The sequence below is a fragment of the Sorex araneus genome, chromosome 3, assembly GCF_027595985.1.
Source record: "Sorex araneus isolate mSorAra2 chromosome 3, mSorAra2.pri, whole genome shotgun sequence".
In the NCBI taxonomy this organism is placed as follows: Eukaryota; Metazoa; Chordata; class Mammalia; order Eulipotyphla; family Soricidae; genus Sorex; species Sorex araneus.
Window position 1 is genome coordinate 217,414,120 of NC_073304.1, and position 27,454 is coordinate 217,441,573.

Genomic DNA, 27,454 nt, shown 5'->3' on the forward strand with positions numbered 1-27,454 from the left:
GGAGCCACTCACACCATCCTCCCCGCCCTGTGCTCCCCTTGCCCTCCCCGGGCCCTCTCGGGCGGAGCCCAGCCGAGTTCCCCCTCTCCCCAGTCCCCCCTCTCCCCAGTCCCCTTCTGGGTGGGGTCGGCCAGAACAGAACAGGACTTCCTGCCCGCCCCGGCAGCCTCAGCCAGGGCCGCTCCCTGTTTGCAGTCAAGCCTGCTTGTCCCCGGCCCCCTCTCAGCAGACCCTCCCGGGGAGGGGAGACACCCCCTCCCCGCCTCCACGGGCCCCTCCCCGGCCCCGGCCCAGCAGCCCGGCCACACGGGACAGCTCTGGGCACTGGGGATCTACGGGCTGGGCTGGGGACACGCTCAGGGAGGGAGGCAGCCGGCCTGGCCCGCCTGCAGACCCGACACCCCCTCCCACCCCCGCACCACTGCATCTGTGCCTCCGCCCCAGCCCTGACCATCCGGCCTACCTAGAATCACCGGCATGAGGGTCCCCCCGACCCACCCCAAGACAGAGACAGACCCGGACGCACGAGGCTCTTTATTTGCACAACTATGCTGAGGGGAGCTTCCCTCCCGCGGTACAAAAATAGAGAATCTCTCCCGGCCCCGGGTGCCCGACCCTCAGGAGGGGCTGCACGGGAAATCACGCAAGAAAGGGGGGTGAGGCCACGAGTGGGCAGCGGGCAGGCGCGGGAGGCCCGCGATGCTGACCCGGCTCTGACACGCGGCCGAGCAAGGACGGCTCAGCGTTCCCTGCTGAGGGATCAGGGGCTGGGACCCCCTCCCAGGCTCCCCCAGACCCTCAGAGGGCAGCAATGGCCTTGGCAGCCACCTGGCGGCCCAGGGGCAGGCTGAGGTCCGTGATGGCCAGGACCACCTTGGGGCTGGACATGGCTGACACCTTCACCAGCTCGGACACCTGCAGCGGACAGACACACAGAGACACAGGTTGGGGTGTGTGGGGCAGGGGTGGGGGCGGCGGCGGGTTCCCCCCCCCCCCCCCCGACTCACCGTGGTGAAGGGCATGAACTGCAGGATGCTGCCGCGGCCGCCCTGCTCCAGGCACTCCACGCACTCCTCCAGGAACCAGCGCGCGAACTGCGTGTGCGGGCCGGCCGTGCGCGCGCCCAGGGTGGACGAGAGCAGCAGGAACAGGTTGGCTGTGCCGGCACAGAGTGGGGAGTGGCTCGGAGGCGGGCAGGTGGACGGCAGGGAGCTGCTGAGTCAGTCCCCAGCCCCCAACACGTGGAGGGGTCTCTCTCGGGGCAGGAGTGTGGGGGGGGGAGCTCACCTAGGACACGGTTCAGTGGGTCCCGCATGTTCACCGTGTGCAGCTGCGAGGCCGACAAGGAGCTGTTCATGGGTCGCTCAGCTGTGGGCCAAGGGGGGGACACTGAGTCAAGTGCCGGTGACGGCCCCGCCCACCTGCGGCACAGAGGGACCCCCCAGGAGGTGGGAGGGGACCCACTCCTGGGCACAGCCCAGGCACCAGCTGTGTGTGCCTTCTACCACTGGGTCGCCCCAACGTCTCTCCTTCCTTCCTTTGGTTTTGGGGTCACGCCCAGCTCAGAGCTGGATGGGGGCCAGGGGGGTCACTCCTGGCAGTGCTGGGGGACCACGTGGTACCAGGAGTCAAACTCAGCCTCCTGCGAGCAAAGCCTGCGCCCAGCCTAGCCTGTCCATCTCTCTCCGCCCGACAACGCTAATTCTGCCTTCGGGGCCACACGGGGCGGTGCTGAGGCTCCGCCCAGCTCCCCGCTAGACACCAAGTGGTTCCCGCATGCCCAGCACATGCTCGGCCCCAGAGCCAGCTCCCAGGCCTCCCAACATCTGCGTTCAGAGGGGAAGGTCCTGAGGCCCCGCCAGGACAGGCTCGTCCCCGACACCCACAAAAGGCCTCCAAGGAACTCCAGGCTCAGGAGAACGTGGTACACGGGAAACAGGATGCATGCCCAGGGAAACTGGGGAGGGAGGAGAGGGAAGTCACGGGCATCCAGGAAGTCAGGGGCCGGGGAGCCCAGGTCCCTCTGGACCTGGGTATGGGGTAAGATCAGCGTGAGTCAGCCTGAGTGAGGCCGGCATGACTAAGGCGGGGAGGGACAGGCAGGGGGTCTGGAGAGAGGCCCCGGCCGGCCGTGGGACTGACACCCGCAGCCCCTTTCTCACGGCCTCTGGGGTTGGGCACTGTCCACTCACTGGGGCTGGACAGGAGGTTGGGGTCTTCGTCATTGGAGCTCAGCAGACGCATCAGCTTGGACGGCTGCACGTCGTCCACCGGGAAAAGGCTGGTGTAGTCCTGCAGGGCAGCGGGCGTCCTCGTTACCCCTTGGCCCCCTGAAGCCCTGGGTGCCCACTTACCCCTGGCACCACCCTGAGTCTGAGTGCCAGTTCCCTCTGCCTCGGCCCAGAAATGTCTCCTGACCCTCAGGGCAGAGGGCAGCCCAGGGCCCCCACCTCAATGTCCTCGCGGTGCCTCTTCTTCTGGCGGGAGGACGCCTGTCCCTTGTGGGAGGAGTAGGAGCTGAGGGCGCACCAGACGGCGAGCCTAGGGCGGGACAGCAGGGATTGACCGAGGGTCCCAGGGCACACGCGCGCGTGCACACACACAGCAGGCCTGGGGCAGGGGCAGCAGGAAGCAACCAAGGGTCCCAGGGCGCGCGCGCGCGCACACACACACACACACACACACACACACACACACACACATACACACACACATCAGGCCTAGGGCAGGGCCAACAGGGGATAATCGAGGGTCCCAGGGCACACGCACGCACGCATGCGTACACACACACATAGCAGGCCTGGGGCAGGGGCAGCAGGCGGTGACTGAGGGTCCCAGGGCACACACGTGCGCGCGCGCGCGCATGTGCACACACACACATACAGAGCAGGCCTGGAGTGGGGGCAGCAAGGGGTGAGCAAGGGTCCCACCCGCGGGGCTGCCTACTTGGCCAGGGCCGTGCCGGGCGGGTCCATGAGGCTGTTCCACTTGGCCGAGTCCGTGAGCAGGCCAGGCAGGATGTGGCCCAGCAGGACCAGGGTGACCTGCGGCATGTCCAGGCAGAAGATGGAAAAGAGCAGCTCCACGGCCCGCAGCGTGTGCTCCTTGCGGGTCTCCTTTAGCAGCTCCTGGGAGGCAGGGGGTAAGGACGGCTGAGCCCGCCCTCCTCCCAGTTGACCCCGCCCCTCTCCCAGCTGATCCCGCCCCTCTCCCGGCTGACCCCGCCCCTCTCCCACCTCCCGAAGGGGGCTTCTGGGGTAGCCCCGCCCAGTACCTTGACGAGGTTGTTGCAGAACCAGTAGGCGCCGCCCATGTGCAGCAGGGCGTCGAAGACGTGAATGGCGCGGCTGTCCACCCAGCCCTTCTCCAGCACGCGGGCAAACACGCCGCTCAGTACCTCGCGGATAGGCCGCCGCGGGGGCAGCGGGTTCCAGTAGGGCATGCTGTCCATGCCGGGCGACAGGAACTTGATCTGTGTGGCCGTCTGCTGCAGCACATCTGCACACATGTGCTCCAGGATGGAGCTCATGATCACCACCCTGCGGGCACACGCACAGGGCAGCTGAGCCCAGGACCCGGCCACACATACACACGCATACATATGGACACACACACACACACACACACACACACACACACACACACACACATACACACGAAAGGCTGAGCCCCAGGCCACACTGCCCTCCGGGGCGCCAGTGATGGAGAAACCCCATGCCCTGCTCAAGGAGGGGACAGGAGAAGGGGTGACCCCAGAACTGGCTCCTGGCCTGGGGTCTGGAGAGGCAGGGGGGTGTTCCCCGAGGTTGTTCGTGCTAAATGGTGACATTCTCTCTCCAAGTTTCTCCACGCCCAGGCCGGCCCTGCCAACCCTCTGACATAAATACATACAATCACTTCCCCCTGAGTGCTGGGGGTCCCCACCCAGCCTTGGCCTCCTCCCAAAGTCAACTGCCACTTCCAGGTCAGGGGCCCGGGCTGCCCCACGGAGCTCTTCCCGGCCCGGAGCCGCACATGTAACTGTATCTCCAGGAATTCTCTCCTGCGGGCGGGAGCGCTGACGTCCCGGATGAATGGGCATGAGAACAGTCAGGGGGAGCCCCCTGTGCCCCACTCCCGAGCGTCAGCCCATGGCTGGTGGGGGAGGACGAGGGAGACAGTGTGAGCAGCCGTCAGGGCCGCAGACATGGCCACTGGTTTGGGCTACATTTCCCACTTCCCCTCGGCAGGCATCCCTCTGAGTCTCATTCTGGCGCTGGGGCCACTCCCAGCAGTGCTCAGGAAACCATGTTTTGACAGGACCAGAGCTGTGGCAGCTCCGCAGGGCGGCGGTGTGCCCCAGCCCTTCAACAGGGGTCTTTCCGGCCCCTCGCTCTCTCATTTTTCGTTTTCCTGAGACCAGTGGCCAGGGACCTACTCGGGCCCTCACACGTGCAGGGCGAGAGCTCGCTGCTGGGCCACACCCGGACGCTTTGCTTCTCTCCCTTTACTGCACTTCTGGCCTGAGGCCAGACCAGCGGTGCTCAGGGGCCACTCCCAGCTTGGAGGACCTCTGCCAACAGCTCTGAGGACTACATGGTGCTGGGGGCTGGGCCCAGCAGGCCTGCATGCAGAAAGCCTGTACTTAACCCACTGGGCAAGGTCATCAGCCACACTTGTTGCTTTGTTGTTTTGGGGCGACAGCCGCAGTGTTTAGGGCTCACTCCTGGTGGCACTAAGGATTGAACCTGGACGCGTGCATGGCAAGCACCTTACCCACCGTGCTGTCTCCCCAGCCCCAAGATACCTTTTGGCCTCCCAAGCAAACTTGGAGGACCAAGGCCACTCTCAGGACTCCTGGCCGGCAGTTCACTGAAGGGGCCCGAGGACGTGGGGCTCTTTGGGCCCCGTGGGTCATAATGATCCAGGCCACCCCTGCAGGGCTCAGCGGCCTCCGAGACACTCAGGAGGCAGGAAGCTGTCAGGGATCCAACCAGACACATAAATCCTCGTCCTATCTCTCAGGGCCCCCTTTCATTTTCATTTTGTTTTTGGCCCATAGCCAGTGGTACTCAAGACTTACTCCTGGCTGTGTGCTCAGGGTCTACTTCTGACAGACTCGGGGGACTCTATGGGGTGTGGGGATCAAACACATGCAAGGCAAGTGACCACACCCCACCTTTTATTTATGTATTTAACCTTTTGAGGGGTCACACCCGGCGATGCTCAGGGGTTACTCCTGGCTCTGCACTCAAGAATTACTCCTGGCGGTGCTTGAGAGAACATATGGGATTCAGGGATCGAACCCGGCTTGGCCATGGGCAAGGCAAATGCCCTAACTGCTGTACTATCGCTCCAGTCCCACCCTTTTTATTTTAAAGGGCAATGCTCAGGGGACCATGCAGTGCTAGGGATCGAACCTGGGAATCCCACATCACAGAGCCTGCCCCCAGCACTCTGACCCCGCTCCACGACCCAGATGATGGGCTGGTACTTGCCCATGTCCGGACAAGTCAGGGCAGGCAAACAGCACCAAAGGCCACTGGGTAAAAGGGCTGGGGCCAAGTCTGTAGAATGGGCTTTGCCAGGACTGCTGCTTCCTTAGCGGCCCACTGTCGCTGGGCAAATGCCCCTTCCCTAGTTGGTCGGGACCTGTGTGAGCCTGCACTGCCCCCCTGCCCTGCGCACAATGGCAGTTGCTAAGTCAGCACCAGGAGGGGGAGGAGGAGGAGCAGGAGGAGGAGGAGGAGGAGGAGGAAGAGGAGAAGGAAGAGGAGCAGGAGGAGGAGGAGGAGGAGAGGAGGAGGAGGAGGAGGAGCAGGAGGAGGAGGAGCAGGAGCAGGAGGCGGCGGGGAGGGGGCGCCTGGCCCGGCGCAGGCACACTGACCTCTCCTGGTAGAACTGCAGCGTGTTCTCGCTGTATAGCGGGCCGGCCAGCTGGCGGATCATCTGCAGAGACTTCTCCCGCTCATCCAGCCCCAGCATCCGCACGTGGGCCACCAGCCACGCCACCGCGCACACGGCCAGGCTGCAGACCTTGCCCTTGATGTTATCCGTGATTTTCTGGAGACAGGGACAGAGCGACCGGGCCCACTCACCCAGAGTCTGGGGGCAGCTGCGCCCACACCCGGCACCTCGTCCCACCCGAGTTCACTCCTCCAGGGAGGTCTGGGCAGGAGGGCAGCAGGTCCAGACCCAACATGGGTGCCGAGAGCAGGGTTCTGTCTCTGGCCCCCACCCGGCCGTGTTCACTGCTTACTCCGGGCTCCTGCTCAGGGCAGACAGTGCTGGGACCAAACAAGACTCGGGCCCGCGTGCACGCCCAGCGCCTGAGCCCCGCACCATCTGCCCAGCCCCAGGGGTCTCCTTGTTCTTATGAAAAATGACAAGGGGGGACCAGAGCCATAGTACAGTGAGAAGGGCACTTGCCTTGGATGTGGGCAACCCGGGTTCGATTCACAGCACCCCATATAGTCCTCTGAGCCCCATCAGGAGTAATTCCTGAGTGCAGAGCCAGGTGTGGCCCCAAAACAAGATGAAAAATAAAAAATATTTTAAAAGATGGGGCTAGGGCAATACTACAGGGGGAGGGGCATTCGCCCTGCATGCTGACAACCCTGGTTTGATCCCTGGCACCCCAATTGGTCCACTGAGCCCCACCAGGAGTGATCCCTGAGTGCAGAGTCAGGAGTACGCCCTGAGCTTACTTTTGGGTGTGACCCAAAAACAAAAAACAAAAAACAACAACAAAAAATGACAATAGGGTCAGAGCAGTAGTACATTTGTCTTGCCTGGGTTCGATTCCATATGGTTTTCTGAGCATGAACAGGGGTGATTCCTGTGCACCCAGGGGTGCTCCCTGAGCACTTCCAGGGGTGGCTCCAAAACCAATTAAAAACAAACAAAAAACCCAAGCCCCCAAGGTAACAAGCCTGGCCCTGAGGCGGGTACCTGGATGGACTCGAAGGCCAGCACCCCATTCTCCCAGGCATTGAGGATCTCCAGGATGGCCGCTGAGATGCTGAGACAGGCTTCGTGCCACTTCATCTGCCTGTGGGGGGTGCGGGGAGCAGAGGGCTCAGCAGGCGGGAGGGTGGTGGGGACCCCCACCGCCCGGGGCCAGGGCCCCGCCCACTGACACCAGCTTCATCTCCGAGGAGCTGTTGAGCAGGGCCACCAGAGTCTCCACTTTGGTGGAGTCGGGCCGGAAGCAGGGGTGGTCGGGGTTCAGGATTTTGCCCTCCTCGGGCATGCACGTCTGCATCCAGGTCTCAAAGAAAGGCACCTCGGCCCCCATGCTCGACTCGGACAGAATCACCTGGAAAGGAGGCGAGAGGCAGCAGCAGAGTGAGGGGTGGCCCCCTGGTCTCCTCCAGCAGGACCTGAAGCCGGGGACCCTGATCAGAGGAAGACGGGGCTCTGCCGCCACCTAGTGGCCCGCTGTGGTGGGCACCAGGGCCACCAGAACTGGGCAGCCAGCAGAGGATTACAGGGTACAGCAAGGGTGGCATGAGACACGGGACTGGTTTGTTTTGGGGGGAGGGGGGAGGGGAGCATCACACCTGGCATGGCTCAAAATTCTACTCCTGGTTCTGTGCTCCGCATCACTCCTGGTGGGCTCGGGGGACCATATGGGGCACCCAGGATCAAAATCGGGTTGGCCATGTGCAAGGCAAGCGCCCTCCCCGCTGTGCCTTCTCTCGGCCCCAAGACGGTGCTGCTGTTTTTTCCCTTTCCCTCTGCCTGCGTCCCACCCGTCTACCTCTCACTCACCTCCGACCCGTAGGTCTGGGCCACGTGGCACAGCATGAGGAAGGAGATGTCGAAGAGCAGGGCACGCACCGAGGCCGCTTTGACTGTGAGGGGCGAGAGTGGATGCTGGGGCGGGCCAAGATGCTGCTCGGGAAAGGGAGCATGGGCTTCGCCTCCAGGAAGGTCAGGGACCAAGTGGCTCCTTCAGAGCTCTGAGGCTCAGAATCCTTTTCTTGGGTCTTCAAGGAGCATCATCCCTTCCTGGGCACCCTCGTGTCCCCACCCCAGCACCCAGCCTGGCCACCCTTGTTCCCCAGCATCCAGCCTGGGCACCCTTGTCCCCAAGTACTCAGTCTGGGCACCCCGGCCCCCAGCATCCAGCCTAGCCACCCTCACCTCCCAGCACCCAGACTGGGTACCCCCAACCCCGAGCCCCCAGTCACACGGAAAGGCAGAACATTTCCCCAGTCCGAGCCTCTCTCCAGGTCCCCCGGAAGCCTCGGTCTGTGCTCTGGAGAGGACCAGCCTCCCCGGGCACAGGTCAAAGTCCTCCATGTGGCCCACCCCGGCCCCCGCGAGCTGACTTACCGCCTTCTTCACTGCCGTGCGTCGTGAACTCATTCAGGCTAGGAAAGGGAAGGAGACATAGCGGCTGTGGGGGCTGGGGCCGGGAGCTGTCCCAAGTCTGGTGACCGACACGGACAGTGCCCTCTAGTGCTCGCTTTGATTTTGTCTGGGGCCACACTGGCTGTGTTCACTCCTGGTTCTGTGCTCAGGGCTCACTTCTGGAGGGGCTCCGGGAGACCATTTGGGGTGTCGTGGATCAAACCTGGCCAGCCACTTGCAAGGCAAAATGCCCGACCTGCTGTACTATCACTCTAGCTTCTCTCTCCCCTTGCCCCGCCAGTTTAACAAAAAAACCCAAATTTTTCTGGGGCTGGAGCCATAGCACAGTGGGTAGGGCGTTTGCCTTGCACGCGGCCGACCCAGGTTCGATTCCCTGCATCCCATATGGTCCCCTGAGCACCACCAGGAGTAATTCTTGAGTGCAGAAGTGCAGAGTCAGGAGTAACCCCTGTGCATCACCGGGTGTGACCCAAAAAGAAAAAAAAAAACAAACACGAATTTTTCTTTTGGGCTGCAGAGATGGATCACAGGGCCAAGTATGGATTCTGCATGCAGGAGGCCCAGATCTGACCCCCAGCACCACATGGCTCCCCAGGCACCACCAGGACAGAGCTGGGAGCAGCCTCGAGTTACTGGGGGGGGGGTTCCCCTTACCCCCACAAAAAATAAATAAAGAAAAATTCTATACCCAGTAGTGCTCAGGGGTCACTCCTGATGGAGCCTGGGGAAATTTCTGGTGTCGGGGACCAAACCACCTGTGAGGTAAGTACGCGCCTTAACCCCTGTACTATCTCCAGCCCTAATGCCTTTTTGCGGGGGTGGGAGGGAGGACTTAGGTCACACCTGGCTGTGCTCAGGGCTTTCTCCTGGCTCTGTGCTCAGGGATCGCTGCTGGCAGGGCTTGGGGGACCCTAGGTGGGGTCAGGGATGGAAGGCGACTCAGCTGCCTGCCCGCTATACTACTGCTCCGGCTCCCGAATTCTCTTTCTCAAAGATCTGCAAAGCCAGCGAACGGCTCAAAGGAACGATGTTCTCATATCAAACCCCAAATCAACCGAAACCGTGCAGGGCCCGAGAGTGGAGGAACGCAGCACACGCGGGGTCCTTTCACACCCACTGCTCACCGCCTTGTCACCCACCAAGCCCCTCCTCTCACCCCAGAGAAATGAGAAAAACAGAAAAGAGTTCAAGGGCTAAGGAGATAGTACAGGGGTGAGGCACTGGCCCTGGCCCCATCCCCAGCACTGCTGGGAGGCGCTGGGGGGCCCCAGCACCAACCCCAGCACCCCCTGGGCCCCTGGTTGGCGACAAGCCCCCAGGAGTGCCCCCAGGTTCAAGCACCACTTACAAAGCCCTTCCTGGGCCAGGGCTGGGCCTAACGGTGGGCACTGCCCTGGGCTCACGCCAATCTGGAGGGCCGGGCCCATCTGCTCAGGGCCTCGGGCCTCACTTACTTGATGAATTTCCGGGCGAACGACTTGAGCTTCCCAGTGGCGGCGGCAGCAGCCAGCAACAAGTCCAGGCTCTTCCCAGACAGCATGTGGCCCAGGACGCCCAGCAGCCCCTCCGGGGACTTGGAGTGGTCCGCGTCCATCGTCTGGGACGGCACGGGAAAGCCGGCCCCGATAAGCTGCAGCCCCTCGGTCCGGCCAGCGTCCCCGCCCGTCCCCACGCCTGTGCGTCCATGCACATCTCTCTCTGCATCTGGGAGTCTCTAGAGGCTCCAAGCTCTGTGGCCAGCGGGGGTCCCCTTCTCCAGCCCCCCACAGGCCCGCTGCTGACCTTGGCTTCCAACACGTCTCGCTGCCACACCGTCCCCTTCCCATGCAGCCACAGGGGTGAGCGGCTCAGCAGCGAGGGTGGGCAGTGGGCAGCGGGTGGCCGGCGGCGGACCTCACCTTGAGGATGTTGGTGACAGTGGGCTCCGCCCGGAGGATCAGTCCCGGGTTCGGCTGGATGTTGGCGTTTTCCCCTGATTTCAGGTGAGGCGCCTGCTCGCGGTCAGCTGTGCTGTGGGCACCGGCCAAGAGGGAGAGAGACGAGTTCCCAACACTGACCTCCCCTCCCCCAACAGGAAGCCGGGGAGGGCACGCATACAGGGCCACGGGGCAGATGTCCCTGTCCTGGTTGCTCTGACTTCGCCCTAAGTCCTCACACCTGGGTGCGCCATGCCCCCCGCAGGGCAGAGGGAAGCCAGCCGCGGGCTCGGGGTTCCGCTCACAGGGGGCCTGGAAGCTGCACGGCCCAGGCAGGGGAATCGGGGTCCCTGGCTCCCGGGAGGCCTGGCCGCCCAACGCTCAGTTAGGGGGGCTCCAAGCAGCCCAGGACAGGAAGAGACAGCCTGAGAAACTGGACACTCACCGCTTGGCCATGAGGTTGGCCACGCTGGCCTCGGACAGCAGCCCCTGCTTGCTGCACTCCTGTAGCAGGAAGTTGGTGCAGTCACAGCTGTGAGGGGACGAGGACGAAGACACTGGGCACAGCGCAGGGGGGCCAAGAACCCTCAGAGACCACTCAGGCCGCTGCCCCAGCCCTGCCAGGGTGAGGCACCCGGACACTGTCCCCAAAGGGTGAGCTGGGAAGGGCCCGAAGAGGCCTCAGACACAGTGGGGAAGGGACGTACTTGCAGCGATGGTCAGCTTTGTCCAGCAACGGGGTGAGCTTCAGCAGGAACTCAAAAGCACAGTTGACATCTTCGGTGAAGTCCTGCAAAGAGCCGACAGCCACCGGCTGGCAGCCAGGCCTCCCCGATGCCCCGGCCTGGGTCACAGGCCTGAGGGACTCCACGCCACGCCCTGCAGGGCCACCAGCCCTGACGGTCTCGGACACCCTGGCCTCCTGGTGAACCTCGCCTCGCTCCAAGACGGGGCTGGACACACAGACAGATGGACAGATGTGTGGGTGCTTCTGACATGGCACGTGCCACCGGGACGGACAGAGAGACGTGCAGGTGCTTCACCAGGTATGCGCCCCCCCAGATGGACAGAGAGTGCCGGGTGCTTCCGGCCCAGCCCACACCCTTGCACATGGCCCCCGGGGCTCTTTCCTTCAGGGGGAGACGAGGGGTCCACAGCTCACCTTGTCCCCATGACAATACTTCTTCAACTTCACCAAAACCTGGGGGATCTACAGGAGAGGTAGGGGGACAATAGGAAATTGAGTCTCTTCTCTCTGCCCCCTCCCCCCGGGCCCCCTGTGCTGGGCAGACAGGAGCCAGGCAAATGCTCCGAACCCACTGGGCAACTGTCAGGCCCCAGCATCCGTGCGTGGAGCCAGCACGGTGGAGGTCCCTCCTGCTGCAGGACCCAGGGAACGCCATGAGCCTCCATCCCCGGCTCCCCGGCTCCCCTGCCCTCGGTAGACAATGGAGCCAACGGCCCCGCCAAGCCCAGGGCGGCAGAGACCAGGCTGAGGGTAGCGAGAGCAGAGCAGCAGGGCCATGAGTGCTGGGCCAGCGGGCAGGGGAGACGGGGTCTCGCAGGCCAGTACCTTGAGGAAGGTGAACGCCGTCCACTTGAGCTCCTCCGTGCCCTCTGGAGACTCAATCAGCCCCACGAAGCAGGCTTTCCAGATCTCCAGGACAAAGAGTGGGGTGGGGATATGCTGGAGGGAGACCCCAGGGAGAGGCGTGAGGGTCCCCAGGGTGGGGGACTCAGGGTGAAGGGGTCAGACCTGGAGCCCCCTGCCCGGGAAGCCAGAGGAGGAGCCCCCGGAGCCCCCCTGTCCGTGCGGCCCCCCCACCTGCATGCGCTTCACCATCATCAGCTGCTCCACCAGGGGCTGCATCTCGCCCGTCAGGTTCATGGTGCCCTCGAGCAGCACGACGGCGTGCACAGTGGGGAAGCTGGTCTTGTGCAGCGGCGGGGAGCGCACGGACAGCATGGTGGGGATGCTGCGGGCAGAGGCACACGGGGCCTCAGGGGCGGCCCGCATGCTGGGCCTCTCCCCCCCCCGCCCCCCGCTGGGCGCCGGGTACCTCCTGATGAGGGTGCCGCAGCGTTCCGCCTGGCTCCGGAGCTGGGGGCTGCTGAGGCTGGCCAGGGTGTCCCCGAGCTTCAGGAGCGAATGCTCGATGGCGGTCCAGGAGGCTGGGGGAGAGAAGGACAGCCGACGAGATGACGAGCGGCAGAGAGAAGCAGAGGCCGGCCCCAGGCTCCACCGCCGGCCAGCCCGGGGCCGTGAGGCCACACAGGGAGGCGAGTCCGGGCGGGAGAGGCAGGGCCGGAGGGCAGCATGCACTGTTTCCAGCAGGGGTGGGCGCAAAGGGCCCCGGGCACTCTTCCCTGATGCCTGGTATCGGGGGACACTCACAGCTGCCGCCAGAGCTGAAGTCCACCCACTGGCAGCAGCCTGGGGCCCCAGAGGCTGCTGGAGTGCAGCGCTGAGCAAGGAGGGCATCCGGCTCCCTCGGGCCGGGTCCCGTCCACAGCCGCCCCTGCCGCGCCCAGCGCTGTGCCTGGGCCTTTGCCTGCACTGCTCCCCTCTGCCCAGAGCCGGGCCCAAGGCCCTCACCCCACAGAGTCTCGCTGCCCTTCACATCTCGTTCAAGGCCCACCACCTTTAAGAGCCGACCGAACTGGTCCGGCTGACCGAGTTCTCGGAAACACCTGCATGCCCGGGCTGTGTCACACAGCTTAATTAGAGGCCGCTGATCCCAACACGGTGTAGCGGGGGACATACTGCCTGCCTAACACTCCCCCAGCCCCGAGATCTACAGAGATGGATTCAAATGTTCATCCTTCCCTCAGCCCTGCAACATTGGTTCTGCATTCAAATTATGCAAAACCTCTCCATAGAGCCCGTTATTTACTTCGGGATCATCTTTCTGGACTTTTCATAGGCCAACAGAACGTCCATGGGGCCCCCTGTGCAACCACTAGACCCCCACGGCCCTGCGAGGCAGAGTAAGGGCCCTGAGCAGGGTGTCACTTCTGACCGGCCTGAGGCCCCCCACCCCAGGGCCTTGTCCAGAAAGGTTATCTATCCCCCACTAGGCGGGGGTAGGGTTCCGAGACTGAACATCTGTACTTGGGTCCCCAGGACGCAGGCACAATGGGCCGACAGCAGACATCTCCACACTCAAAGGGACAGTCAGGTGACACTCGGGCCCCGGAGTCTCGGTGCTCGGGCCTGGGTTACCATGGAGACAGACGCCCGGGTGGCTGGCGCGCTTGTTGTGTCTGCTCCTCCAGTCCGGGTGCGTGACACACCAGGCCTGTGCCCCACTAACCAGCCTGCCTGCTGGGCGGGGAGGGGGGCAGGGACCCTGCCACATGCTCCTCGGGCAGCCCCCCACCCCCACCCCAGCACCTGGGCGCAGTGCTGCGCACCCAGTAATGCTCAGTAAATACCTGTTGGTTGACTGGCTCGGGCGCCACCCAGCCCAAGTCCCTGGGATGTATGCAATGCTTATGGGGAGAAAAAAAAGGAAGGGGGATGATTTCGGCTCCTCCTGGAAGGAAGTGGGCTGGCACCCTGCCTCTCCCCTCGCAAGTCAAGAAGGGGCCGTGGGGGCGGCGGCTCGGGGGAGCCAGGGCACATACAGGCCTCCTCCAGCTTGGCGATGTGCAGCAGGGCCCGGTTCTTGGTGCTGTTGAGGGTCTTCTCCAGGCGCTGCAGGCACATGGTGAGCAGCTTCTCCCCCGCCGCCGGCGAGCCGCCTTCCAGGCCCTCCCGGAGCCGCTCGGCAGAGGCTGCAGTGCAGCGCAGCAGCCAGTGGAGGGCGCTAAGGAGGGCCCGGCAGAGCCCCACGCACTCCTCGGCTTTGCCATGACAGCTGCAGGGAAGAAGCGAGGTGGGCCTTGGCGCCCCAGCTTGAGAGCGGGGACCCACCCGCCCTACTTCCCAGAGGGCTGGGCCCAGTTCTGGCAGGCAGGGGATGGAGCAGGCTCGCCCCTAGGGAAGGAGCAAGCAGGAAATGCCGGGAGGGGAGCGCCTGGGAGCACATGGGCTGGAGCAGCGAGGGGAGAGCCCCAGGGCTGGTCTGTCTGTCTGTCTGTCTGTCTGTCTGTCTGCCTGGGTGCCACTCACTGAGCTCTCGCTGGGAGGCTGGGGCCCCTCAGCCCTGTGTTACCTCAGTCGGTCACAAAACATGTCCCAGATGTCCAGCAGCGCCTGGACACACAGGTCCCGAGAGAAGTCGTCAAACTGCGGGAGGAAGGGCAGAGGGTCTGCGGGCCGGCCGGGCAGCCTCCTGCCTGCCCTCCCTCCCAGCTCCGGTTCCAGCCTGGTCCAGGAGGGGATGCTGACGGGCTCCTCACTGCTGCACCCCCTGCCCAGGGTCCCCACCCCCACCATCTCCACCAGAACCAGCACAAGAGCATCAGGCCTGCATGGTGGCTGAGACAGGTGGCTGTGTGTGTGTGTGGGGGGGGGTCCTGGCATGGCCAGATCTCTGCCACCCCCTGCCCCATTCTGCAGCGGCTCTGCCCATACCTTGCTGATAGCTGTGAGCACCGAGGAGCAGGACACCATCTGCAGGGAAGAAAGAGAACAGAACGGTTGGGCAGAGTCCCAGGGCATCGGGGAAGCAGCACCGGCCCGAGGGGAGCTGCAGCTCTGCCCCTCCAAGCCATTCAGGTTACACAGCGTGATGGGTGCCCTGCACGTGGCCCCCTCAGCCACACGGCATTCTCCAGTGACCCCCAGCCCCACAGCCACTGGGCCTGGCACCAAACCCCCAGCCCAGACAACTGAGAATTATTGGAGCTGCCGCCAGGCCTCCTAAGCACTGCCTGGGAAACGCCCCCAATTTTATTGCAAAAATGAAAGGCAGGCACTGGGCCAGAGAAAAGTTCCATGGGTTTGGTGCAGGCTTTACATGCAGACGCCCTGCGTTCGATCACCGGCACCACACAGCCCCCAAGTGCTAAGCACCTCTCAGAGGGATTCTCCTCTGAGCAAAGTGGCAGGAGTAGAAACAGCATTGCTGGAGTAGAAAACCCCCCAATAAAGAAACTCCAGGGCCCACGATGTAGTCCAACGGGACTTGTCTTACTTGTGGTGCTCAGGACCTACTCCTGGCTCTGCACTCAACAATCACTCCTGGGGCTGGAGCGATAGCACAGCGGGTAGGGCGTTTGCCTTCCACGCAGCTGACCCGGGTTCGATTCCCAGCATCCCATATGGTCCCCTGAGCATGACCAGGAGTAATTCCTGAGTGCATGAGCCAGGAGTAACCCCTGTGCATCACCAGGTGTGACCACCCTTCCCCCCGTAAAAAAAAAAAAAAAAAAAAAAAACACAATTACTCCTGGTGACTATCCAGAGTACTGGATATCAAACCCAGGCTGGCTGCACGCAAGGCAAGGGCCTTAGCCACTGTACCATCTCTCTGATACAGCACTTGCAAGTGTGAGGCCCTGGTTTTGATTTCCAGCACCACACGCACAAAAGTCTAGGGCCAAAGAGACAGGCAGGTCCTCAATTTGATCCCCAGCACTGCCTGTCGCTCCAGCTCTGCCTGTGTGGGCCTGGTGGCCCCAGGGGCACCTCTCCACCTGGGCAGGGTAGCCATTAGGCCTGACAGTGCCAGGAAGAGTATCGTTAGCAGAGCCCTTGGCCCCCCGAGCACTGCTGGGAAGACTGTCAAAAAGTATAAACATAAAAAACAGGGGCCAGAGCGACAGTGCAGCAGGTGGGGTGCTTGCCTTGCACGCGGTTGACCTGGGATTCGGTTCCTGGCATTCCATATGGCCACCTGAGCACTGCCAGGAATGACTCCTGAGTACAGAGCCAGAAGTAACCCCTGAGCATCACTGGAAGTGACCCAAAAACAAACAAAAAGAAAAAGGAAAAAAAAAAGTAAAAAAGAGAGACAGACATATATCGAGCCAGAGAGAGTCCCCCGGTGCAGGCTCTGCATGCAGGAGACTGGGTGGGCCCCCAGCACTGCGTGTCCCCTCGAGCACACAGCCAGTCGGAGCAGCTCCCAAATACCAAGCTGGCTAAATATTATAGAAAGGCAGGGGGTAGTGGAGAAGTACTATTGTCCCCACTGCCCTCAACCCAGACCCCCAAAAGATGACCTTGTTGTTCACGCAAAGGCACCAGGTTCCATGCCCACATGTCACCCGGGAGCGCCCCCACATGGCTCTTGGGTATGGGTGAGCACCGGCTGGCACATGCGCTCAGGCTATTGCACTCCCCCTCCTGTCACGAGGGAGTTCACGGGGACGGGCAGGCACCGAGGAGGTGGCGGCGCCCGCACCCCGAAACAGGCCCTGGACCCCACTGCCTACACTCTGACTCAGCACTTCTCCGCAACATAGGCTCATGTTCTCCCCAGCAGCCCAACCTCCCTGCCAAAGCTAAAATTCTTCCTCTGGGTACCAAGGAATTCCCTTTGGGGGGAGGCGGGAGGGCAAGAGGGAGGGTGGGGCCACACCCTGCGGTGCTCAGAGCTTACCCCTCCCTGGATCTGTGCTCAGGGATCAGTCCTGGCAGGCTCAGGGGACCATATGGGGTGCTGAGTGAACAGGGCTGGCCACGCGCCAGGACAGTGCCCTACCCACTATACTATCATCACGCACACCACGGAAGTTCTTCACATCTCACTGCACAAGGGGTGCTCATGGCACCCCTGAAGTCAGGAGCACTTTTCTCAGTGACTACCATGAACCTGCCAGTAACGTCCACAGAATGAATATGTGAAAACACACTCTTAGACCGGCATTTCCCAAATTAGACGCCAAGGCTGCCCTAAACACTAGGGAAGCTGCCAGCCACAGGTGACTGATAAATTGACATGAACATTAGACACAGCTAAACTCTCTGTTCATCACTCAAGCCACCTCTCAAGGCCCAAAAACACATGTAGCCACGGCAGCGGTGGAGATACAGCAGAGACATACTGGCAAAAATATAGATTATCTCTATTAGTGTAGAATGTTCCATTGACCCACTGTTCTAAAGGTTCCTCGGAAAGTAGTTTCAAGACCAAAGCACATGGCTAGTACAGCAGGTCAGGCGCTTGCCTTGCATGCAGCCAATCCAGGTTCGATCCTGGACATCCCATACGGTCCACCAGGAGTGATCCCTGAGCACAAAGCAAGGAGTAAGCCTTGAGCATCACCAGGTATGGCCCAAAACCAAAAACAACCAAACAAAAAAGGTAGAGTCTTACACAGACACAGACACACACACATACACACACACACACACACACACAGACACACAAAGTGTGTGGTAAGAATTTAGGGGGCTGGAGAGATCGTACTGTGGGTAAGGCACTTGTCTTGCACGTGGCCACCCTGAGTTCAATCCCTGGTATCCCATAGGGTGCCCTGGGTTCTGCCAGGAGTAATTCCTGAGTGCAGAGCCAAGAGTAGCCTCTGAGCATCACCAGGTGTGACTCAAAAAACTGAAAAAAAAAAAAATTAAGAATAACATTTGCATCTCGAGGGCTGTTGGGCCCCCATGCCCCCCATGCCCTCAGGAAATTCCAAGGGGGCCAGAGGTGAAAACTGCATAAACGGGAGGGCCATGGCATGAGACCAGGGGGTTGGCTGGTAGGACAAGAGGGGGAACAGGAAGGAAAGAAGGTCAGAAGGGGCCACAGTTGGAAAAAAGGTCCAGAACACTGTTCTAGTTGAACCACACATAAGAAGCTTTTCTTCTTTTTTTTTTCTTTTTGGAGTGACATCCCCTTGCCCACCCCCACCCCCCAGTAATCAATATGCCAGGTGTAGAAACAGCATTGTCAGGGTACTCCAACTCCCCCCCAAAAAAATACAAATAAAAAATTCCAGGGTCCATGATGTAGGTTCAATGATATTTGTTTTAGTTTTTGAGCCACACCTGGCAGTGGTCAGGGCTTACTCCTGGCTCTGTACGCTAACAATCACTCCAGGCAGTGCTCAGAGGACCATACAGAGTGTCAAACCCAGGCTGGCTGCACGCAAGACAAGAGCCTTAGCCACTATACCATCTCTCTGGCCCCACTGGTACAGCACTTGCTTTGCATGTGTGAGGCCCTGGTTTTGATTTCCAGCACCACACACACAAAATTCTAGGGCCAAGGAGATAGGCAGGTCCTCAGTTTGATCCCCAGCACTGCCTGTCGCTCCAGCTCTGCCTGTGTGGGCCTAGTGGCCCCAGGGGCACCTCTCCACCTGGGCAGGGCACCCATTAGGCCTGACAGTGCCAGGAAGAGTGTCATTAGCAGAGCCCTTGGCCCCCCGAGCACTGCTGGGAAGACTGTCAAAAAGTATAAACATAAAAAACAGGGGCCAGAGCGACGGTAGGTAGAGCACCTGCCTTGCACATGGCCGAACCAGATTCAATTCTCATCTCATATGAGTGATTCCTGAGTTCAGAGAAGGAGTAGCCCCTGAGCATCACCAGGTGTGGCCAAAAAAATTAAAAACTGGTGCTGGAGATATAGCACAGCGGGTAGGGCGTTTGCCTTGCACGCGGCCGACCCGGGTTCAAATCCCAGCATCCCATATGGTCCCCTGAGCACGGCCAGGGGTAATTCCTGAGTGCAGAGCCAGGAGTAACCCCTGTGCATCGCCAGGTGTGACCCAAAAAGCAAAAAATAAATAAATAAATAAATAAATAAATAAAAATAAAAAACTGGGGCTGGAGTTAGCACAGCAGGTAAGGCGTTTGCCTTGGACGTGACCGACCCGGGTTCGATTCCCAGCATCCCATATGGTCCCCTGAGCACCACCAGGAGTAATTCCTGAGTGCGGAGCCAGGAGTAACCCCTGTGCATTGCCACGTGTGACCCAAAAGAGCAAAAATATATATATATATATGGCTGATAAAAAGATTAAATATAGAAAATTGTTAAAGAGCATACACAAAATTCAGTGGCAAAAATATACCAAAACAGGGGCCAGAGACAGTTGAATGACTTGGAACTAATGCTGTGTGTGCAAGAGGCGGCCCGGGGTTCCGCCCCTACCACTGTTTGGGGCCGCCTCTGGGCAAACAATCCGAACCAGAAGGCCAAGGCAGAACTCAGGATAATCACCTGCCTCCGGGGCTGTCGTCACTAGCGGAAAGGCAATGTTCAAAGCTTTCAAACAGCAGAGCCGGCCCCACGCCCTTCCTGGCGCATTTCACAGGCACAGCCGTTCGGGCCTTCCCTGCTCGAGTCCTCCACCGTGTGAACAGACCACTCTCTGTGCCGTCGTCTTTAACCCGTGTCTGGGAGACACGGGAGCCAAACACACAGAGGACTTAAGTACACAATCGGCGGCCGCGCGCCGTGCCCTCTCCGCGGGACGTGCCGCAGAGACCCCAGCGAGGGCCTGACAGCGGCCATCAGAGAGTTGGGCGCCTGCCGGGGCAGGATGACCAGAGCGTTCCAGGCAAGTGTTTGTTTATTTATAACTGATGTCCCCATAGCAAGCGCTTGGCAGGGAAACGGCATCCTGCTGGATGCCGACCTGGAGGGGGAGCCGGCCCTTCTCACTGGAACCTGCCCCCCACACTCCCACACGAGACGAGACGCCCCGGCTCGGCGTGCTGCGAGGGGAGGCGCCGGTGCAAAGTGCACCCGCGATTCCCCGAGCAGAATTCCGCTCCGTGAATGTTTGCTAGACCAGGGGAGCGCCGCTACTCCAGAGACCTAAAAATACCTTCCACGTGCTGAAGTGTTTTTCACGGTGGGATCTAACCTATGCCAGTCTCCGTGCGCCTATCCCCGCGAGGGCTGGGGGACCGTCGGCGGCCAGAGTGCCTGCGGCTCTCCCGCACCCCCACGCCCTCTCCCGAGCACCCGCAGCTTGTGCTGCATGAGATGGAAGGGCCTCTTGCCTCTGCGGATGCAGTGACGGCACGGTAGGTCCGGCAAGTGCGGACCACCGTGCGTGAGGCCCGGGGTTCAAACAGAACCAACCAAGTCCCGGAGGCCTTTCCCTGCCTTCGTTTCTTGACTCTAGTCAGGCATCTCACCCCCTCTTGCCTGCTCTGCCAGACACAGCTCAAGATTCTTCCTGGGCCGGAGCAACAGAACAGTGGGTGGGACACTGCCCTGGCACACTGATAACCTGGGTTCAATCCCCGAGAGCCCACCAGGAAGGAGGCACAATCCCTTAGCACAGAGCCAGACACCTTGAGCACTGCTTGGGGGTGGTTCCCCCCCAAACAAAAATCCTATTTGGGGATGGGGGAGGTATGAGAGGAAGGTTTGGGCCACAGCCAGTGATGCTCAGGGCATACGCCTTCCTCGATGCTAGGGGGTCATTTCTGGTGGAGCTCAGGGGGACCCTATGTGGCACCAGGGATCAAAATGGTTTGGGCTGTACTGGGCCACACCCAGGGTGCTGAGGACTTACTCCCCACTCTGGGCTCAGGGATCACTCCTGGCAGTGCTTTTATCCTGGCCCTCTTAGAGGTCAGGTTTTCATTTTCTTCTTAGGGCACTGCAGGATGTGGCCAAAAATTACAATGAATAAAGAAAAAGAAAACAGAAAGTAGATACTATGAAGATACTTTGTATCACTGGGGGCAAAGTTTAAACCCATGCTTCTGAAACTGCGGGTCATCATACCATTTGGGGTCCTATAACTGAACAGGAAGGGACTGTGAAAAATGTTGGCAACAGTTAAACATTTCTAAAGGCAAAGACAGAAAAAGGAGTTCAAGATCAATAGCACGGGCTGGAGAGAGCTCCGAGGGCTGAAGGCAGAGAGAGAGCACAGAGGCTGATGCTCTTGCCTTGCATGTGGCAGGCGCCAGTCTCAGCCCTGGCACCACATAAGGTCCCTTGAGCCCCACCAGGAACGATCCCTGAAACAGAGCCAGGAGTAAAGCCCTGAGCACGGCCAAGTGAGGCCCAAAAGCAAACAACAACAAAAAGGAAAAAAAAAGCCAAAACTGCCTCATGAAGCTGAGATTCCTGGTAGCGCCACACGTTGCATTTCTAGGGCAAAAGGGTGACAAGTAAGTAAAAAGAGTGGCCCACACCACTCATCTTGCCGGCAGAGAGATGGTCCAGGGAACGTCTCTGAAAGAACCTGATACCACCAAGTCTTTCCAGGTAGGCAGGTCCAGCTGAGGACTCCGGGGCTTCTGGGAAAGAGGGCAGGTAGATCGCCTTTTTTTTTTTCCTTTTTCCAGAGGGGCACACCTGACAGTGCTCAGGAATTACTCCTGGTGATGCTCAGGGAACCATATGGATGCTGAGGATCGACTCAGGTAGGCTGGATATAAACACGGTAAACACGGTACCTACTCACTGTAACTCTGGCTCTCGCATTCCCCTTCCTGTCTGAAGGCACAGCAGCCCGAAGCCAAAACAACACCCTCTGACAAAGAAACGGCCCGGCTCCGGGGATTGAATCTCATCAAACTGCCAAGCCAAATTGTTCCAGATCTATAGCTCCTGGGCGGCGCAACCACAACTCCTCCAAATTTCATAAAACCCTCAGCCCCGCAGGACCATAGCACATCTGAGGGGAAAGCTGCATAAAGACCAGCAAGCTTAGGGGCTGGAGCAATAGCACAGCAGGTAGGGCGTTTGCCTTGCACTCGGCCAACCCGGGTTCGACTCCCAGGATCCCATATGATCCCCTGAGCACCGCCAGGGGTAATTCCTGAGTGCAGAGCCAGGAGGAACCCCTGTGCATCACCGGGTATGACCCAAAAAGAAAAAAAAAAAAACACAAAAACAAAAAAAAGACCAACAAGCTCAGTGAGCCTGAACAGCAATGCAGAAGACGCAGCTAGCAACACACAGACCCTCAGACAAGACTTTAGAACCATCGCTGTGAGATAGAGCAATTACCACAAACGGACACTTAAACTGATCTAAATTTTGATAATTCCATTTGCCTTTGCATTGTAACAAACAATATGAAGTAAATTTGTTTGTGCCTGAAAGGGGTGAGGTAGTAGATAGAAAACCAGGGACACCGGAGGAGGGAAGGGCACCCAGGTGGTGGGATTGGTGCTGGAACACTGAATGCCTGAAACAACTGTATTGTGAGCAACTGGGTGAACCACAGTGTTGTCATCAAAAATAAATTGTTTTTGAGTTTTTAAAAAGTAGAAAGTTTACAAAGCTCTGGTCAAAACTGACAGCAGGGGGGGCTGGAGTGATAGCACAGCAGATTGCCTTGCACACGGCCGACCTGGGTTCGATTCCCAGCATCCCATATGGTCCCCTGAGTACCGCCAGGAGTGATTCCTGAGTGCAGAGTCAGGAGTAACCCCTGAGCATCGCCGGGTGTGAACCAAAAAGAAAAAAAAACAGATTTTATTTGGAGGTTTTAGGAAGGGGAAGGAGGGAGAGAAAGTGGAAGAGAGTAGAGTAATGTGCTCAAGAGAGCGTGGATTTCTCCAAGGGCAGAGAGAGCCCTACACACATCCCAGCATTAGATAGGAAAGTGTGAAAGTACACATCTCAAGAGGAGAGATATGGGCGACACACGTGCTCAGGCACCACATGTGCTCGGCCACATGGACACAAGCAGCACATAGGCTCTGGCAGCATATGTGCAGGAATCACTCTTGAACACAGAACCAGGAATAGCCCCTGAGAGCCACAGATATGACAAAAAAATAAGAAGAACAATAATGATAATAATGTATTCCTCCCTTGGGCTCAAAGGGGTAGCTCAATGGGCTGAGTACATGCTTCACATGCATAAGGCCCAGATCCTAGAAAAACAAAAACAAAATAAAAAAAAAAAAATGGGGCTGGAGCAATAGCAGAGCAAGTAGGGCGTTTGCCTTGCACACGGTCGACCTGGGTTCGATTCCCAGCATCCCATATGGTCCCCTGAGTACCGCCAGGAGTGATTCCTGAGTGCATGAGCCAGGAGTAACCCATGTGCATCTCCAGATGTGACCCAAAAAGAAAAAAAAAAAAACACAAGGCCCAGATCCAGGTTTGATCCCCAGCACCACATGGGCCCCTGAGCACTGCTAGGAGCAACTCCCAGGCACTGAGCTGGGAGTAGTCCCTAAATATCACCAGGTGTGACCCAAAACCAAAGGAACAAAAAACAGGTAACAGGGGTCTAAGCGATAGTACAGCGGGTACTTGCCTAGCATGTGGCCAACCCGGTTCAATCCCTAGCATCCCATATGATCCCCCAAGCACCATGAGTAATTCCTGAGTTCAGAGCCAGGAGGAACCCCTGAGCATCGCTGGGTGTGACCCAAAAGAAAAAAAAATAAAATGTTTTGTTTTTGTGCCATACTAGGCAGAGCTCAGGGCTTACTCCTGGCTCTGTGCTCAAGAGTCACTCCTGGTGGGCTTGAAGGACCATATGCTGGGGATGGGACCCAGGTATGGCTACCCGCTATACTGTATTTCCAGTCCTCTAACTGAAATAGCTAATGTATAAGGCCAGATTTTCTTTATATACCTCAACCAAACTAGCCCATCACAGCAGCTGAAAACAGAAGCAGAAGTCAGCTGTCTTCTGTCAGTCAAATATTACAGAGGTGTGCAAAAAGGTATTTGGGGGTGAGGCTTGGGTGCTTAGGGGGCTACTCTCTCCTCAGTGCTTGGGGGTTACTCCTACCGGTGCTCAGGGGACCAGGTGGTACCAGGGATAGAACTTGAGCTTCCTGCATGCCAAATCTGCATTCAGCCCATTGAACTCTCTGACTCTGCTTTATTTTGCGGGGGAGGGGCACTCCCAAGCAGTGCTCAGATGGCCCATAGTATACTCCTGGAAACTCCTGGGCAACCAGGCTGGCAGTTTATTGCTGAGGGCCTGAGGCTGAAAAGTACTACCTGGGCCTGAAGTACTAAGACCACCAGGGCCATACCCAAAGGTGCTAAGGGGACTGACTCCAGGTCTACACCCTATGGTCCTGGGTGGGGGAATGTGGTGCCTGGATGGAACTAGGGTTGGGTGCATGGAAACCAGGTGTCTTAGGGACAGATAGTACAGGAATTAAGGTGCTTGCCTTGCACACAGCTGACCCCAGTTTGATCCCTCGCACTGTGTATGGTCCCCCAAGCCCTGCCAGGAGTGAAAGCCCTGAGCACAGCTGGGTGTGGTGGGAGAACAAAACAAAATAAAACAAAATAAATTCTCCATTTGAATGTCTAAAGTTGATAAGCATAGAGGGCCGGAGCGATAGTCCAGCAGGGAGGGCCTTTGCCTTGCATGCGGCTGACCCAGGTTCGATCCCCGGCATCCCATATGGTCCCCCGAGCTCAGGAGTAATTCCTGAGTGCAGAGCCAGGAGCAACATCTGTGCATTGCTAGGTGTGACCCAAAAAGGCAAAAAAAAAAACAAAAAAAAAAAACCAGTGATAAATATATAGAAGGGTATTAACAAAAACTCTGGAGTCACAACTGGGGGGGGGGTGTTGAGGGGCATACCCCACGGTGCCCAGGGGCTACTCCTGGCTTGACTTGGTGATTAAAAATTAAAAAGGCGGGGCTGGAGAGATAGCACAGCAGGTAGGGCGTTTGCCTTGCACGCGGCCAACCCGGGTTCAAATCCCAGCATCCCATATGGTCCCCTGAGCACGGCCAGGGGTAATTCCTGAGTGCAGAGCCAGGAGTAACCCCTGTGCATCGCCAGGTGTGACCCAAAAAGAAAAAAAAAAAAATTAAAAAGGCACCTGAGGGACTGGAGCAATAGCCCAGCGAGTAGGGTGTTTGCCTTGCACGCGGCCGACCCGGGTTCGAATCCCAGCATCCCATATGGTTCCCTGAGCACCGCCAGGAGTGGTTCCTGAGTGCATGAGCCAGGAGTGACCCCTGTGCATCGCCGGGTGTGACCCAAAAAACAAAAACAAAAAAAATAAATAAAAATAAAAAGGCACCTGAGCCCAAGACTAGAGCTCTCACCAGACCAAATCATTTCCAATTCTGACAACATCACGTGGATTTTACATCTTAAACTTTACACTTCCTTTTCTTTCTGCTTTGAGCACAATCTTTTTTTTTTTTTGCTTTTTTTGGGGTCACACACATCATATTTATCTATATGATGCTCAGGGGTTACTCCTGGCTCTACACTCAGGAGTTACACCTGGCAATGCTTGGGGGACCATATGAGATGCCAGAGATTGAACTCAGGCTGGCCACATGCAAGGCAAATGCCCTACCCACTGTGCTGTCGCTCTGCCCTTGAGCACAATCATTGATGAGCCTCGAGAACTCCTCCTCCACCACATTCGAGCCTCAGTTTGAGCACCACCCACCCAGTTTGCTCCCCCTGGATCTGCTGCTGCCCCCATAGGGCACTCCAAAACCAAATCCTAAACCCAGTCCGTGCCCAGTCACTGCCACCTCCACGACACGCCGGCTGAGACCAGGCCTTGCTCTCAGGACGAGCCTGCGGCAGGATCCAGCACACAGCACTGGTGAACGTGAATGGGTAACGTGAATGTGAACATTCGCCACAACCACTAAGTATTACCATTCTCGTGACAAACCTGAGGTTCAAAGAAGTCATGTGTTTGGAGCTGGAGCAATAGCACAGCGGGTAGGACGTTTGCCTTGCACTCGTCCGACCCAGGTTCAATTCCCAGCATCCCATATGGTCCACTGAGCATCACCAGGGGTGATTCCTGAGTGTAGAGCCAGGAGTAACCCCTGTGCATCGCCAGGTGTGACCCAAAAAAACCAAAAAAAACAAAAACAAAGAAATCATGTGTTCAATCAATTCACCTAGGAAGTGTAAGGTGCCAAGGGCAGCCCCAATCTTGGACCTCCGACCCTCATGCCCTGGAGAAGGTGAGCAGTTTACCTGGGAGCTAATGGCATACTTCAGGTAGGACAGGATGAGAGGGTTGGGGGAAGGTCCGATCATAGCCTGCTCCAGGAGTGCTTCTGCAAGGGGAACACAGGAGGATTGAGTGGTTGCCACTTCTCTGGGCGCCCCCTCCCGCCCCTCCTTCCTCCACTTGAGACCTGCGAGGTTGAGAATATCCCAGGTGGCGCCTTTAGGGAAGAATTTCTTCATGTTGATGGCCCACTGGTAGTCGCTCCATCGCTCCTTCCAGGCTTGCAGAATTGCTTGCTTCAGATTCACCACCTTCATGATTTCACGGACGAGGCGGGGCCCGGGGCTGTCAGTCTAGAGGTGGGGGAAATCTTGCGAGACGAGGGGAAAGGCGATTCCGAGGAAGAGGAGGGGGGCGGGCAGAATGGACTGGCACGGAGGAAACACGGGAAGACTAGCGAGGAAGAGGAGCTAGAGACGCGGGTAAGGCAGGGACCCTGTCAGGTTCCGTCCTTCCGAACCCCCTTCCTGGAACCAGAGCACTGAAAGAGGGTGTCAAAAAGGGATGGATGCAAAGCGAGTAGTCAGGAGTTAAGCCAGTTCCAATTGACTAGTTACGGGTAGCATCCCTCAGTCACTACTCCCCCAAATCCCCACTTGCCCTTTTCTCCACCTTTCCCAACCCTAAAACCATAATTCCTGTTTTCATTCCATCCTCCCCATCTCCCCCAAATGTAAGCGTACCGGACAACCTAGCTCTAGCGCCTAGGTACCGCCATCTTGGCACTCATCAAAGAGCTAATTTTCTATTGGCTAGGAGCAAAACGCACAAGCCAATAGGAATGCAAGAAGAACCAGGTTTCACCGGGGTGTCTTCTGGGAATTGTAGTTCTTTAGCATTAGGCTCGCGAGGAGCTAATGGACTAAGCCAGTGGACCCACGCTGTTTCCTCCTTTAGGGAGAAATGGAGAAAGACACAAGCGCATCACGAAACTCCTGAGGCCGAGCTGGTGGTGATGAGGGTCGTGAAAGGCCTCTCGCCTCCAGGCCACGCCCAATGACATCACTGTCAACCGGGCATTTCAATCCTATTCCAACACCCTTTCACAGCCTGCTAGCCAGCGAGCACTGCAGGGGTGTGGCATACGTATGGCTAGCAATCTGGTTCTTTCTCTTTCCTAGCTTTTTGTTTGTTTGTTTGTTTGTTTGTTTGTTTTGTCGTAAATCCTCATCTCCACCTGTGCTCCAGTAGTGACATTGAGGCTTCTCCATCCGTGAGAAACCTTGTCCTCTCTATCCACCCTCCCCCTCCCCATGATTACCTTGCATACTGCTTGACTACAGGGAGCAGGGAGGAGGAAACTGAGGTTAAGGCTTTTAGATACAGGGAGCGGCCAGATGGATAGTACAGCGGATAAAGGCGCTTACTTTGCGGACGGCCCAC

The 27,454-nt window shown here is 58.7% G+C and overlaps 1 protein-coding gene and 1 non-coding gene across 5 annotated transcripts; both read right to left on the reverse strand.

Annotated features, from left to right (window-relative positions):
* Positions 1-518: 518 nt before the first annotated feature.
* Positions 519-27,454, reverse strand: MED24 (mediator complex subunit 24). 4 transcript variants are annotated; one of them, XM_055131914.1, is made up of 27 exons: positions 27,439-27,454; positions 26,199-26,364; positions 26,035-26,117; positions 14,794-14,832; positions 14,432-14,505; positions 13,902-14,134; positions 13,710-13,766; positions 12,335-12,446; positions 12,100-12,250; positions 11,848-11,961; positions 11,437-11,484; positions 10,982-11,064; positions 10,720-10,806; positions 10,257-10,368; positions 9,813-9,955; positions 8,320-8,357; positions 7,753-7,835; positions 7,119-7,297; positions 6,931-7,030; positions 5,867-6,042; positions 3,275-3,539; positions 2,947-3,128; positions 2,451-2,541; positions 2,193-2,292; positions 1,288-1,368; positions 1,008-1,156; positions 519-915 (listed from the first exon to the last, which is right to left on the reverse strand). In XM_055131914.1, exons 2-27 carry the CDS (start codon positions 26,326-26,328, stop codon positions 799-801), a joined length of 3,027 nt encoding a protein of 1,008 aa, XP_054987889.1. In that variant the 5' UTR covers positions 26,329-26,364; positions 27,439-27,454; the 3' UTR covers positions 519-798. The 4 variants fall into 4 exon arrangements, with proteins under 4 accessions (XP_054987889.1, XP_054987891.1, XP_054987890.1 ...); XM_055131916.1 differs by lacking the exon at positions 27,439-27,454 and adding an exon at positions 26,755-26,799; XM_055131915.1 differs by lacking the exon at positions 27,439-27,454 and adding an exon at positions 26,755-26,772 and having other exon boundaries at positions 26,199-26,552.
* LOC129404106 (small nucleolar RNA SNORD124) lies at positions 7,900-8,002 on the reverse strand. Its single transcript, XR_008629695.1, has one exon. It is a non-coding gene; the product is annotated as a small nucleolar RNA SNORD124 (small nucleolar RNA).